Genomic DNA, 15,688 nt, shown 5'->3' on the forward strand with positions numbered 1-15,688 from the left:
AAAAAAAAATATTTTATTGATTTTTTACAGAGGGGAAGGGAGAGGGATAGAGACCTAGAAACATCAATGAGAGAGAAACATCGATCAGCTGCCTCCTGCACACTCCCCACTGGGGATGTGCCCGCAACCAAGGTACATGCCCTTGACTGGAATTGAACCTGGGACCCTAGAGTCCGCAGGCCGACTCTCTATCCACTGAGCCAAACCGGTCAGGGCGACATATGAAGTTTTGAAGCTTGTCAATACAACAAAATAGCATGCATATCAAATTGCATATATATATCAACATATGTATAATTCCATCTATTGAAAAAAATCCGCATCATTAACTGGTACATCTAGTAAAAAAGAAGGATCTCTTACCCTTTGAGACAGCCTGAGGAACCTGGAGAGTATTATGCTAAGTGAAATAAGCCAGTCAGGGAAAGACAAGTATCACATGATCTCACTCATATGTGGAATCTAATGAACAAAATAAACTGACCAACAAAAAAGGGTGAGGTATGGAGGCATGGGACAGATTGACAAATCTCAAGGGAGTGAGGAACAGGAAGAGATTAATCAAAGAACTTACATACTTATGCTTAGCCCATGGACACAGACAATAATATGGTGAAGGCCTGAGGTGGGGCAGGGGATGGGTGGAGGCAAAGTGGGGGCAGGTGGTGACCCTCTGTAATACTGTCAGCAATAAAAATGTATATATTTAAAAAACCTCTGATTTACTTATACCTATCTATTCCTTTTGTTGTAGTTATGAACTATTCTTCCTACTAAATATTCTTAAAATCTTTATATTAAAATCAATTTTTGTAAGTCTTATTTATTTATTTATTATTATTTTTTTACACTTGCAGCATTTGTTTGGTGGTGGTGTCGCGTTGGTTACAGTATTAATAAAGTCATGAATTAAAAATCCACTAGATATTGGTAAGGAATGGCTCTAAATACTTTTTGTCTTCTGTTTTTATTAAATGTCTAAAAAATGCAGAATCTTGTCAGGACTCTTTTATATGCTTCAAAAATATTGAGGATGCCAGAGAACTTTTCTTTTCCTTTTTTTTTAAAACTATTTTTTAAAAATATATTTGTTGATTTCAGAGAGGAAGAGAGGAGAGAGAGATAGAAACATGAATGATGAGAGAGAATCATTGATCGGCTGTCTCCTGCACACCCCCCACTGGGGATCTAGCCACAACCCAGGCATGTGCCCTCGGCCGGAATCGAACCTGGGACCCTTCAGTCCGCAGGCTGACGCTCTATCCACTGAGCCAAGCCGGCTAGGGCCAGAGAACTTTTCTTTAGGTGGGTTATATCTATCAGTATTAACTATATCAAATATTAAAATGGAGAAGTTTAAAACATTTTTTTTTTTTTTCCTAGACATTCCCCCATCGTTTATTCTGGGGCAGAAGCTCTCACCCCTAAAACATTTTTTAGTTCATTTAAAATAACATGTAGCATCTGGCTGGTATGGTTCAGTGGTTGCGCATTGACCCATGCACCAAGAGGTCACTGGTTCAGTTTCTAGTCAGGGCACATACCAGGGTTACGGGCTCAATCCCCATACAGGAGGCAGCCAGTCAATGTTGTTTCTCTCTCATCGATGTTTCTATCTCTCCCTCTCCCTCTAAAAAATCAATAAAAACATATTTTAAAAAAACAAAACAAAAATAAAATACGTGTAGTCCTGGCCAGTTGGTTGGAATGTCCTCTGTGCACCTGAGGATTGCGGGTTTGATTCCTGGTCAGGGCACATTAATATATTTTTTGAGAAATAACCATAGATTTCCAAAACAAAAACAGTTGAATGAGAAGAATGGCATTGTTTTACATTATTGCAAATTTCTTTAGTGACTGGCTAATAATAGAAGAAAGCTAAATTCTCATATCTGCTTCTGCATTTAACCTGTTGTGATGTTTTATTTTGGATGAGAATCTTTGGCTTCATACAATTATATAGTTGGAAAGGAAAATATTTTCCATAGCCTGTGCATTAAATTGTGAATAATTTTCTTTGATACTACATCACAACTTGTCAGATAGTAGTTTCTTAAAGATTGGTTGCAATGTGGACTTTTTTGAAACCTATCAATGAACATTCTGTACTGCAGTACATTAAAAGTTGTTGCATGGGTCATTTAGAAAATATTTGTTCACTGAGTGATGCAGATTTGAATATTGGCACATTTCATTATATGATACTAGAGGCCTGGTGCACGAAAATTGGTGTACTCGGGTGGGGGGTGTCCCTCAGCCCAGCCTGCGTCCTCTTGCAGTCCGGGACCTTTCGAGGGATGTCCATCTGCTGGCTTAGGCCCACTCCCCAGGGAATCAGGCCTAAGTTGGCAGTCAGACATCCCTCTGGCAGCCTGGGAGCCCTCGGGGGATTTCTGGGGAGCGGGCCTAAGCTGCAGTCGGACATCCTTAGTGCTGCTGAGGAGGCGGGAGAGGCTCCCACCACCACTGCTGCGCTCACAGCCCTCAACCCGGCTTGTGGCTAAGCGGAGCTCCCCCTGTGGGAGTGCACTGACCACCAGGGGGCAGCTCCTGCGTTGAGCGTCTGCCCCCTGGTGGGTCAGTGCACATCATAGTGACTGGTGCTCAGTGTGTGTCATAGTGACCAGTCATTCCCAGTCATTCTGCTGTTAGGGTCAATTTGCATATTACCCTTTTATTATATAGGATGAAAAAAATCATATTTATTAATATCACCACAGATGTTATGAGTCATAATTGAACAGCTTCCCAAGCTCACCTTGATGGATACAAGTTTTCCAAAATTCTGATTTTTCTTGAAAGCTCGAATTGTACTCTTGGCAACAAATATTTCCAATTATTTTCCTTCAAGTAATGGGCTCAATTAGTACATTTTTAGGAAAATGTTTGCCAAATATCCAATCTGAATAATCAGTTTGTTATTTCTTTTTTGAAGAATAATGAAGTCATTTTTTGGCGTTCTATGGCTTGCTTATTTATTTTTATTAATCCTCACCTGAGGATTTTTTTCATTGATTTTAAGGGAGAGTAGAAGAGAGGGAAAGACAGAGAGAAACATTGATGTGAGAGAAACACATCGATTGGTTGCCTCCTGCACGAGCCCCAACCAGGGCCCAGGCCGGGGAGGAGCCCTGCAATCAAGGTATAATATGTGCCCTTGATGGGAATTAAACCCGGGACCCTTGAGCTCTATCCACTGAGCCAAATCAGCTCCAGTGGTCGGCAAACTGCGGCTTGCGAGCCACATGCGACTCTTTGGCTCCTTGAGTGTGGCTCTTCCACAAAATACCAACTTCTGCGCATGGGCCACGAAGTTTCAATCGCACTGTACATGTGCGCCCGCACGTGGTATTTTGTGGAAGAGGCACACTCAGGGGGCCAAAGAGCCACATGTGGCTCGCGAGCCGCAGTTTGCCCACCACTGAGCTAGGCCATTCTATGGCTTATTTAGCTTGCAAATAAATTGTACAAGTGCTTTTCCCTAAAGGCAACCATCACACTTAGAATGCAGCAGAATTACTTTATGTAGACTTCCCATTTTGTCACACAGAACCTTAAAAGGCATCTTAAGGGTCAAGATTGAATAAGATTAGTACTTTTTTCTGCTTTAGTAAGAACATTTAAAAAATACGTTTTTATTGATTTTAGAGAGAGAGGGAGAAAGAGAGAGAAATGTCTACGAGATAGAAATGTATACGAGATAGAAACATCATCGTTTGGCTGTCTACTTCACGCCCCTGCTGGGGATTGAGCCCGAAACCTGGGCAGTGCCCTGACCAGGAATTGAACCAGAGACCTCTTGGTGCATGGGTTGACCAACATTCAAGCACTGAGCCACACCAGCCGTGCGAGAACATTTTTAAGTGAAGCTAACTTTTTTCCTTTGAGTGGTTGGCAGTAAAGAACTCAACGACTACTAGTACATTTGGTGACACTGTCTTCATTTGTGCTAAGAGGCTAGTAATTTCCTTTTGCATTATCAGTGCAAATGTCAACACAGAACAGAAGGCAAATGCAAGAGAGGATATCATAGAAAAATTTAAAGAAGGCAATCTATTTTTACAGATCCAAAGAGTATCTCAAAAAAACTCAGGAGCTGTTAATACAGCATCATAGTGCTTCAATAAAATGTCAGTTGGAACTCAGAAATAAAGATCTGGAATACGAACTCTTCCAAAATGAAAACTTCTCAAGATTGTAATAAAATAGAATTGGAAAAATATAAACAATTCTACCGAGAAGAATTAGAAGGTAGAAAGTCATTGGTGAATAAACTAAACAAGACTAATGAGAGGGTAGCAGAGGTCAGCACCAAACTTCTCTTGCAGAAACAGCAGAATAGATCTTTACTCAGCACTCCTAATATGAGCCCAGTCCTGAAGACACCTTGTGTTGGAAATCTTAATAATAGTTTTGTACCCAAGAGAAATTCTATTCCAAGAGAAAACTTAGTGATTCCTACTTCAAAGCAATGGGATTAAAATAACAGCATTGATACTTACTTGATCAAGATACTGCTGATTTTGAATTTGAGTCCTATAGAGCAGTGGTCGCCAACATTTGGGACCTCACGGACCTCCATGGACCACCGGTTCACGACCGCTTCTATAGAGCTTATCCTGTAGGATCAATTGATCAGTCAAATTCATGTCAAGATCTACTTTTGAAAACATCACAGATTTTGAAGAAAAATTATATGATCTGAAACATAAATAGAAAAAGTTTACTGGACTATTTACATAACATGATTTTCCATTAAACACAGGACATGTGAAATCTTTATTAATGAAAAATATTTTTGGATAAAGAAGAGGAGGCAAATAACTGGTATTATTATGAAAATAGTTTTGGAAACTCCTGAAAGAATTAGGGATCCTAAGCCTTCTGAATACCACACTTTGAGGAACTTTGGTTTAAATGATTGGTTTAGTAGACTTAATGTCTTCCTTTTGTGGTACTAATAGGAGTCTGGATTTTATTTTATTATGATTACTTTTAAAATGTTTTTATTGCTTTCAGAGTTTGGAAGGTAGAGGGAGAAAGAGATAGAAACATCAGTTGGCTGCCTCATGCACACCTCTAACTGAGGATCCAGCCTGCAACCAGGGCATGAACCCTGACCGAGAATAGAACTGGCAACCTCCTGGTGCATGGACTGATGCTCAACCAACTAAGTCACACCTGCTGGGCTAAAATGATGTAATTATTTAATTTATTTCCAATTTGAGTATGTTCCAAATTTGATTTGAAGAAATCTTACAGGTTCCAAAGTTGGAACAATAGAAGTTCCAAGAGAAATGCTCAGTAAAATGAAATATGTATAAATTATATTAATGTACATCACAGTAAGATAATATATTAGTTTGTCACCCGTTCAGTTATTCAGTATCTTTTTACTGCCTATTATGTGCCAGAGTGTGTTTTGTGAATTAGATATAATCTCTGCCTCTGCTCTCGAACCCTCTCCCTCAGCCTGTGAACCTGCAGCCACTGTCCGACTGCCCCCCAGGACAGGGTCCTCCTAAGACACTAATTTCCCTGCCTCCTGAAGTGCCTCCTCCCAGGCTTCCTGCCGCTGCTCTACTGACCTGACAGGCCATCCCCAACCGGAGCCCTCTAAGCTGGGCACAGCCTTACATACTATAAATTTTATCTAGGGAAATACATGTTGACAAGAGTATATATCAGGTACCCCCATCTAGCCTGGTGTGTCAAAGAAGTTGAGGGGACTAAAATTTTGCCACCCCCAAATTTGCCTTTTGGGATATTGATTTTAAGCTGGTTATTACGGAAGAGCTGATTCAGCCCTGTCCCAGTTGCCGGTTGGAGCATCGTCCCGTATACCAGAAGGTTGCAGGTTTGATTCCCAGTTAGGGTACGAATCTAGTTTGCGGGTTTGATCCTCGGTCGCGTAAGGGAGACAACTGATTCATGTTTCTCTCTCATTAGATGTTTTTCTCTCATGCTCTCTAGAAAGAACAAACTCAGAAACCTTTGATCCTCGCTCTCTTTACCTGCCTAAAGCAGTGGTCGGCAAACTCATTAGTCAACAAAGCCAAATATCAACAGTACAACGATTGAAATTTCTTTTGAGAGCCAAATTTTTTAAACTTAAACTATATAGGTAGGTACATTGTTATTAACTTAATTAGGGTACTGCTAAGGCTTAGGAAGAGCCACACTCAAGGGGCCAAAGAGCCGCATGTGGCTCGCGAGCCGCAGTTTGCAGACCACAGGTCTAAAGGAATTCATATAGAAAACCCTGCTTAAAGGAAGGAGTATCATCACTTTAGCATCACAGAATAAACTAAATGTGGCTGACTGGGAGAAATCAAGCAAAGCTTGTTTGTTGAACTTCTGTCTGTGTTCCATAGTTTCTGGGTGGCCCAGCAAGAATTTGTTCATTCTTTCTCATCTACCTGTAAATTACCTGCTTTCCCTTTGAAATCCCAGACTCTTTCCTCCTCCTTCTTTATCCAAAATGGCATATAAACGTCAACTGCCCAATGAATCTTTGAGTCTCATATTCTGCATGTACATCCATAATAAATTTTGGACATATTCTCTTATTAATCTGTCTCATTATTAGCCCAGCTAGAAGAACTTAGAAGGTGGGAGGAAAATTATTTTTTGCACCCCTACAGAAGTAATGTTGGAGTTGAGATATGAAGGGTGAATATATATTAACCAAGAATTTTTAAAAAAGATCTTTATATCTTTATTGTTGAGAGTATTACAGATGTTCTCCCCCTGCCCCCCAATCTGGTTCCCACCCAGCCCCAGGCCTTGATCACCCTACTGTCTGTGTCCATAGGTAAGATCTTTGGTTAATCACTTCCATGCCATTCCCTCTGAGATTTGTCACTCTGTTCCATGTGTCCATGCCTCTGATTCTATTTTATTCACCAGTTCATTAGATTTCTTGGTCATTTATTTTGATTTTTAGATTCAATTGTTGATAGATATGTATTTATTGCCATTTTATTATTCATATACTTGAACATTTCATGTCTTACTGGTTTGGTGGTGATGAATTCCTTTAGCTTTTTCTTGTCTGTGAAGCTGTTTACCTGACCTTCAATTCTAAATGAGAGCTTTGCTGGGTAGAGTAATCTTGGTTGTAGGTCTTTGCTATTCATCACTTTGAATATTTCTTGCCACTCTCTTCTGGTCTGCAAAGTGTCTGTTGAGAAATTAATTGACAGTCTTATGGGCTCTCCCTTGTAGGCAACTAATTGCTTTTCTCTTGCTGCCTTTAACACGTTAAGCGCCCAGTGAGTCACCGGTGACTGACACTATACATTCCGTCCGGAAGACAAAACAGGATTTTCTCTTGTCTTTAACCCTTGGCATTTTAATGATGATGTGTCTTGGTGTGGGCCTCTTTGGATTCCTCTTGAGACTCTTGGCTCTTTCTAGGCTTGAAAATCCCTTTCTTTCACCAGGTAGGGGAAGTTTTCTGTCATTATTTCTTCAAATAGGTTTTCAATATCTTGCTCTGTCTCTTCTCCTTCTGGCACCCCCATAATGCGAATGTTGCTACACTTGAGGTTTTCCCAGAGGCTCCTTACACTTCCTTCATATTTTTGGATTCTTTTTTCTTTTTGATCTTCTGATTGGGTGTTTTTTTCTTCCTCATATTCCAACTCATTGATTTGATACTCAGAATCCTCTACTCTACCGTTGAATCCCTTTAAATTATTCTTTATTTTAGTTAGTGTATGCTTAATTTCTGATTGGTCCTTTTTCATGTCTTTGACATTCTCACTAAGATCCTTGAAAGTCTCACTAAATCCCTTGAAACTCTCATTAAGATCCTTGAATAACCTTATAACCATGGTTTTGAACTCTGTACTTAGTATTTTGCTTGCTTCCATTTCTTTTTTTTTTTTTTTAATATATTTTATTGATTTTTTTACAGAGAGGAAGGGAGAGGGATAGAGAGTTAGAAACATCGATGAGAGAGAAACATCGATCAGCTGCCTCCTGCACATCTCCTACTGGGGATGTGCCCGCAACCAAGGTACATGCCCTTGACCGGAATTGAACCTGGGACCTTTCAGTCCGCAGGCTGACGCTCTATCCACTGAGCCAAACCGGTTTTGGCAACTTCCATTTCTTTCATTTGTGAAATATTTCTTTGTCTCTGCATTTTGGCTGTTTCCCTGTGTTTGTTTCTACGTATTAGGTAGAGCTTTTCTGTCTTCTGGAATTGGTAGAGTGGCCTTGTATAGTAGACTTCTTATAAGGCCCAGTGGCTCAGCCTCCCCAGTCACCTGAGCTGGGCACTTGAGGTGCGCCCCTGTGTGGATTGTGTGCACAGTCTTGTAGTTGATCCTTGATTGCTTTTGCGTCTCTGGGAAGAATTGATCTCCAGGTCAATTGGCTGTGAGGAACTGCTTACAGCCAATTGGAGAGCTGCTGTGCAGAACATACCCCCATGGAGCAGGACTTGCTTCAGTAGGGCTTTAGTGCTCACTGAGTCTGCCAATTGAGTGTGTTGCTTGTGGATGTGTAGAATTGTAACATGGTATGATCTGAAGCTGTCTACTGGGTGCACTGGCTCTAGGGCCTCCAGGGAGGTGCAAAGTCAGCCACTTCCTGGGGCCATTCTGCAGGAGCTATTTGTATTGGGCTTGGAGATGCCCACTTGAGGCCCAGATGTGAAGCAAAGCAGGCTGGTGCTAGTGCCAGGTCTTGAGCCTTTTATTGATAGGTTTGGGGTATGCTGTCACCAGCTGCACCTTGTTAGAGAGATTTTAGCAAAGTCTGAAGCTTGAGCAAGGACAGGCCATTCATATGGAAAAGTCTCTGCAAACAGGGTTGGGTGGGGCTGCAAATTGGATGGGGCAGGGTCTCAGGGAATCACCATGGTGGAGCAAACACTATGAGCCAGGCTGATGGAAACTCAGTTATGGCTGCGAGTCAGCCCTGTGACAGGGGAAGTGCCAGCATAGGAACAGTGACCTGTGGGAGTACCTCTATCTGGGAGAAAGGTGCCCTCAAGTTCCTGCCCAGATGCCAGACAATCCAGTTTCTCTCTGTATGTGTCTTGGTCCCCCAGAGCTGCCACCCTGCGCTTGAGCTCAGAGGAAGGCAGGACTTTGTAGGTTTGTGCCCCTTTAAAAGGAACACCTATATCCAGCAGCCTTGGTGTTACTCAGCCTTTATCCCCACTGTTTTTTATAGCCCATAGTTACGGTGACTTCTTTTCCCAGTTCTGGGACCCTGGGCTGGGGGTCTGATGTGGGGCTGGGATCTCTTGCTCCTCATGGGCTGCCTCTGCAGAGATGATCTCCCTCCTAATTAAAAAAACAGCACACATGGGTGTCAGACCAGCCCATTCCAGGCCTTCACCCCTCCTACTAGTCTCCATGTGCTTTTTTTTTTTTTTTTAAATATTTTTATTGATTTCAGAGAGGAAGGGAGAGGCGGAAAGAGATAGAAACATCAATGATGAGAGAGAATCATTGATTGGCTGCCTCCTGCACACCCCTACTGGGGATTGAGCCGGCAACCCAGGCTTGTGCCCAGACTGGGAATCGAACCCAAGACCTCTTGGTCCATGGGACGAAGCTCAATCCACTGAGCCACCACAGCCGGGCTCTCCGTGTGCTTTTTTCTTTACTTCTTTTCTTGTAGGACTTCCATTCAGCCAGCTTTCAGGTGGTTTTGAATGATGGTTGTTTTGTATTTTAGTTGTAATTTTGATGTGGTTGTGGGAGGCAGCCAGTATAGGTGTTTACCTATGCCAGTGATGGCGAACCTTTTGAGCTCCGCGTGTCAGCATTTTGAAAAACCCTAACTTAACTCTGGTGCCGTGTCACATATAGAAATTTTTTGATATTTGCAACCATAGTAAAACAAAGACTTATATTTTTGATATTTATTTTATATATTTAAATGCCATTTAACAAAGAAAAATCAACCAAAAAAATGAGTTCGCGTGTCACCTCTGACACGCGTGTCATAGGTTCGCCATCACTGACCTGTGCCATCATCTTGTTTCTCTCTTGAGGGAAGGAAAAACAATGTCTATCTGAGGGAACAGTGACATCGTGTATACAGGTCCAATGGTGAGTGAAAGCCCAGTGATTTTAAACATTAATAGACCGTGCGTTAGAGTGTAGTGAACAAAGAAGGGAAGCGTCATTTGTGAGGAGTTAGGTAGGAACTAGGTCAAAGAAGGCTTTATTACTATAAAGCAGTGGTTCTCAACCTTCCTAATGCCGCGACCCTTTAAAACAGTTCCTCATGTTGTGGTGACCCCCAATTTCATTGTTACAAATTGAACATAATTAAAGCATAGTGATTAATCACAAAAACAATATGTAATTATATATGTTTTCCGATGGTTTCAGGTGACCCCTGTGAAAGGGGCGTTCATCCGCCAAAGGGGTCGCAACCCACAGGTTGAGAACCGCTGCTTTATAGGCTATGTTAAGGATGTTGGTCTCTTTTCTGAGGCTGATAAGAAAACATTGAAAGTTTTAAGCAATGTGTTTGTTATTGGTGGAAGTGGCGATCTTGGCATGAAGTGAGGGAAAGAATTTTTATTTTTGTTAATCCTCACCTGAGGATATTTTTCCATTGATTTTTAGAGAGAGTTGGAAGGGAGGGGAAAAAAAGAGAGGAACATCAGTGTATCTGATTGGTTTCCCCTCGCATGCGCCTTGACCAGGGCTGGGGATTGAGCTTGTAACGAAGTATGTGCTCTTAACCAGAATTGAACCCAGGACTTCCTAGTTTATAGGTCAGTGCTCAACCACTGAGCCACGTTGGTTGGGCTAGTTGTTTATTTTGCTCACCAGAGTTTTGTAATATTTCTTAAATAGGTCTTGTACATACTTTGGTAGATGGTTTTCTTTTTAATGCTGTTGTATTCCTTTCAGTGGTTCTCAACCTTCCTAATGCCGCGACCCTTTAATACAGTTCCTCATGTTGTGGTGCCCCCCAATTTCATTGTTACAAATTGAACATAAAGCATAGTGATTAATCACAAAAACAATATGTAATTATATATGTGCTTTCCGATGGTCTTAGGCGACCCCTGTGAAAGGGTCGCGACCCACAAGTTGAGAACTGCTGCTAACTGGTATTTAGATTTCTTCTTGGTTAAATTATTTGGTTTGGATTCAGTATGTGGTAATTTATTAATAAAGTATTTTCCCTCTTGTTTCTTTCTTTCTTCTTTTTTAAAAAAAATATTTTATTGATTTTTTACAGAGAGGAAGGGAGAGGGATAGAGAGTTAGAAACATCATTGAGAGAGAAACATCGATCACCTGCCTCCTGCACACCTCCTACTGGAGATGTGCCCGCAACCAAGGTACATGCCCTTGACCGGAATCGAACCTGGGACCCTTCAGTCCGAAGGCCAATGCTCTATCCACTGAGCCAAACCAGTTAGGGCTCTCTTGTTTCTTTCTACTTTATAACTATGTGTATGAACAGAATATCACTCTGTTCACATCTCAGATTTTAAAAAAATATATATTTTTATTGATTTTAGAGAGAAAGGGAGAAGGAGAGAGATTGAAACATCGGTGGTGAGAGAGAATCACCAATCTGCACGCCCCATACTGGGGATCGAGCCCACAACCCAGGCATGTGCCCCTGACTAGAATCAAACCCAGGGCCCTTCAGTCCCTAGGCCAGCCGTTCTCAACCTGTGGGTCACGACCTCGTTGGGGGTCGAATGACCCTTTCACAGGGGTCGCCTAAGAACATCGGAAAACACAAATATAATTACATATTGTTTTTGTGATTAATCACTATGCTTTAATTATGTTCAATTTGTAACAATGAAATTGGGGGTCATCACAACATGAGGAACTGTATTAAAGGGTCATGGCATTAGGAAGGTTGAGAACCACTGCCCTAGGCCAATGCTCTATCCCCTGAGTCAAACCAGCTAGGGCTCAGGTGTTTTTTTTTTTTTTAAAGAGCTGTGAGAATGACTCTGCATCTTAGATTATTTTGGAATAGCTGTAATTTAGAATTTCAATAAAAATTTATTAATTGATTCTTATACTTTTGTGAGTCCTTTGCTTTCATGTAACAGATTAAGAAATTAGGAAAATGTAGTTTATCAGAAAGTAACATACTGGCTCCGATTGTTTTGTTTGCAAAATATGGTTAATGAATCACTAGGATTGAGACAGCTAAGATTGATTTTGTGAGACTGTATTGTAAGCTGTGTGAGGAAGTCAATGGTAGGACAAGATACTTTTGTTGGTATTTATAGGACTTTTTTTTTTTTTTAGCAGAAGTACTTTGTTTTCCTCAAGTCAGTTAATTAAGGGTTATGCTCATTGTGAAAGTATTAATTACCACTACCTTGCAGTTTGTGAAACGAAGCATTATACTGCATTCCTTAAGTAATTTCCTGGCAAAGCACACTTATTTGGGTTTGAATTAAGGATGTGAGTTTGTTACTTTGGTGAGGAATACCATAAAAAAATGTTACATATTTAAGTTTTGTTTTATTTATAGAATCTGTCCATAGAGTATTAGTTGTTTTGTAGATCAAAAACATTCTTATAGAGCATCTTCCTGATATGCCAAAATTTCGGGTTCAATTTCCACTCAGGGCACATATGAGAATCAACCAATGAATGCATAAACAAATGGAACAACAAATTGATGTTTCTCTCTCTCTTCTCTCTCAAATCAATTAATACATTAAAAAAAAAGTAATTTACAGAAACATTCTCAGCTATCCTGAGAAAGCTTTCTCTATTGTCTTTCCCTTTTGGTTAATTACAAATTCATGTGGTACATTTAACACACCTTACTAAATAACCCTTTTCTACCATGCAGTTCCTAGTTTCCTTGCCACAATTTACTACACAATTTAACTCCCCCTTTCTTTTGTCTAATCAATTCTCCCCAATTTGTTGCCCTTATGTTAAGATGGTGTATAAGCCTTAAAGTATAACCACTCCTTTGAGTTACTCCAGTTTTCCCACATATATGCATGTTGTATATATAAATAAAACTTTTTTTTCTGTTAAAAAAATTCATGTGATACACCAATTAGATAATGATGACTTGGAGTGGTTTATCTTAGGGAAAATACTTTAGTAGTTTCACTCTGACACATTAGAACTATACTTTGTTAACTCTTAGGATTACAGACTGGGATGAAGTGTGGCATAGTGGAAATACCATGCCTTTCCTTTGGGCAAGGTACTTGAGCTCATCACCCCCCCCCTCCCCCCCATGTTAAAGTGGGAATTTTTAACATAAAGTTGCCTTTCTTGTGTGTGGTACAGAGTACATATTAAAACAGATTTCCTGTCTCCATTTTTGTCTTCTCTGTATTTTCCAATCCACTTTATAAAACTGCAGCTGAAGTGATCTTTCTAGAGCCCAAAACTGGCCTTGTCTTATCTTCCTAAAAATGCTTCAGTGGTTCCCCTTTAGCCTCAGGAAGTCTAAATTCCCCAAGGGCCTATAGGATTTCTCTAGCCTTGTGTTGTATTTCCCTATTGGGCCTGCTGACTACTTAAGCTTGTTCACCTCCAAGCTAATGTTCTTGTTCATTTCATTTTGCTTTTGCTCTTTGCCCTTCCCTTTACTGACACCCAAGCTGCTTCTGTTGTTCAGAACATTACTAGTAGGTGAAATAAAATTCCTATCGCTTAAGTGCATATGACAAGATTAAGAGCTTTGTAAAGATCATTGGACTAGGATTCAGATCTGGGTTCTAGTCCTAGCTTCTTTACTTACTAGTTAGAGTATTCTTGGACAAATTAGTATCTCTAAGCTTGATATGTGCCTTTATCTGTGAAACCAGGATGTTTGCTTAGTTTACTCTGTGAAAATATTTTGAGAACTAAATAGTTATACATAACAGTTAAAAGTATTACTGTCAAGCCCTGGCTGGTGTTTCTCAGTGGTTAGAGTGTTGGCCCAACCACCCAAGGATTGCAGGTTTGATTCCTGGCCCAGGTGGGGGCATGTGCCTGAGGCAACCAGTCAGTGTGTCTCTCTCACATTGATGTTTCCCTCCCTCTCTCCCTTCCTCTTTTCCACACTCTCTGAAAATCAATGGAAAGCCCTGATGGTTTGGCTCACTGGATAGAGCGTCGGCCTATGGACTGAAGGGTCCCAGGTTTGATTCTGGTCAAGGGCACATGCCCAGGTTGCATGCTCGATCCCCAGTAGGGGGTGTGCAGGAGGCAGCCAATCAATGATTCTCTCTCATCATTGATGTTTCTCTCTCTCCCTTCCTCTCTGAAATCAATAAAAATATATTTTTAAAAAATCAATGGAAAAAATAATCCTCCAGTGAGGATTAACAGAAACAATAACAAAAAAGTATTACTTTCAGTATTCTATGTTGGGTATTTATAAGAAGGGTGTATTTCTTAATGTTTGAGGAAAAATATTAAGCTGTAGATTGAATTATGCCTCCCCCTATTTATATGTTGAAACCCTAACCGCCCATGTTACTGTATTGGAGATAGGGCTTTTAAGGAGGTGATCAAGGGTTAACTAAAGTCATAGGGTAGAGCATCCCTTAGAACTGGTGCCCTTACAAAAGAAGACGAGACATCAGAGATCAATTTTTGTTCGCAATGTGAGAGGACACAGCAAGCTAGAAAGAGACCTCTCACAAGAAACAATCCTAATGTTGAATTTTCCAGTCTCTAGAATTTCTGTTGTTTAAATCTCTGTCTGGTATTTTTGTTAATGGCAGTCTGAACAGACTAATACAGATTAAAATATAATTGCCATGTGGGAAGGGCAAACTAGACTGTTTCTCAGATAACATTTTAATGAGTAACACAATCAGCTGTAAATTAATGGATTAGTTTAGAAAATAGCCTTAATTATTTGAGTTACCCTAATAAATTTTTTTTTGTCTATTTGACTAGGAGTATTACTACAAATTGTTACTTTTAAGTTTAATCAAGACTCTTTTTTTGAAACTTATTCTTTCTTTTCCTCATATAAAAGTTAAATTATTTAGAATGTATTTGACTGTAGGTAATAAAACTCAATTGGATTTAAATATTAGAGAACATTATTTTATATCACAAGAAACTCTAAAGTAGGATTGCCCAGGGTTGGCTAATTCTTTTTAGAAAAAAATATTTTTATTGATTTCAGAGAGGAAGGGAGAGGGAGAGAGAGATAGAAACATCAATGATGAGAGAGAATCATTAATTGGCTGCCTCCTGCACGCCCCCTACTGGGGATCGAGCCCACAACCCAGACATGTGCCTTTGACTGAAATCAACCTGGGACCCTTCAGTCTACACGCCAACGTTCTATCTACTGAGCCAAACTGGCTAATTCTTTAGCTCAGTGTCATCAAGGATTCTTTTGTTTTCCTCCTCATATTGGCAGGATGGCAGAGAGATTTTATTAGCCTTATTCTTAGTGTCTGCAAGATAGTTGCAGAAAAAATGTTGCGTGTTTATCTGGTAATTCCACAAAATGAGAGCACAAATCATTTATAATTCAACTATTAACATGCTGATTTATCTGGTGAGTTAGTTTGTATAGGTACTTAATTATACCAAACAAAATTAGATTCTGCTGTGCTGGGGTCCAACCCCAGCAGGTCCAGGGGTCCCCAAAGGTGTGGATGGAGTCGGTGAAGAAGGAAGGACACAGGGCCAGCATTCAGTTGATCAGCATAGCCAGGTTCCTCTAGCCAGGATCTCCAGCCAGGT

General features: G+C 40.4%; 1 protein-coding gene across 6 annotated transcripts in view; it reads left to right on the forward strand.

The window, feature by feature from the left end:
- Positions 1-912: 912 nt before the first annotated feature.
- Positions 913-15,688, forward strand: part of ABI1 (abl-interactor 1) — a 107,298-nt gene continuing 92,522 nt past the window's right edge. For 5 of the 6 annotated variants that reach the window (XM_014540698.1, XM_014540707.1, XM_014540715.1 and 2 more), the window contains exon 1: positions 15,471-15,500. In XM_014540698.1, coding sequence (XP_014396184.1) covers positions 15,486-15,500 — 15 coding nt within the window. In that variant the 5' untranslated portion in view covers positions 15,471-15,485. Of the gene's footprint in view, positions 931-15,470; positions 15,501-15,688 lie in introns of those variants that run through there. The other variant, XM_014540711.1, reaches the window with a different exon arrangement.

The sequence above is a fragment of the Myotis brandtii genome, unplaced genomic scaffold (genome assembly GCF_000412655.1).
Source record: "Myotis brandtii unplaced genomic scaffold, ASM41265v1 scaffold1058, whole genome shotgun sequence".
Taxonomy (NCBI): Eukaryota; Metazoa; Chordata; class Mammalia; order Chiroptera; family Vespertilionidae; genus Myotis; species Myotis brandtii.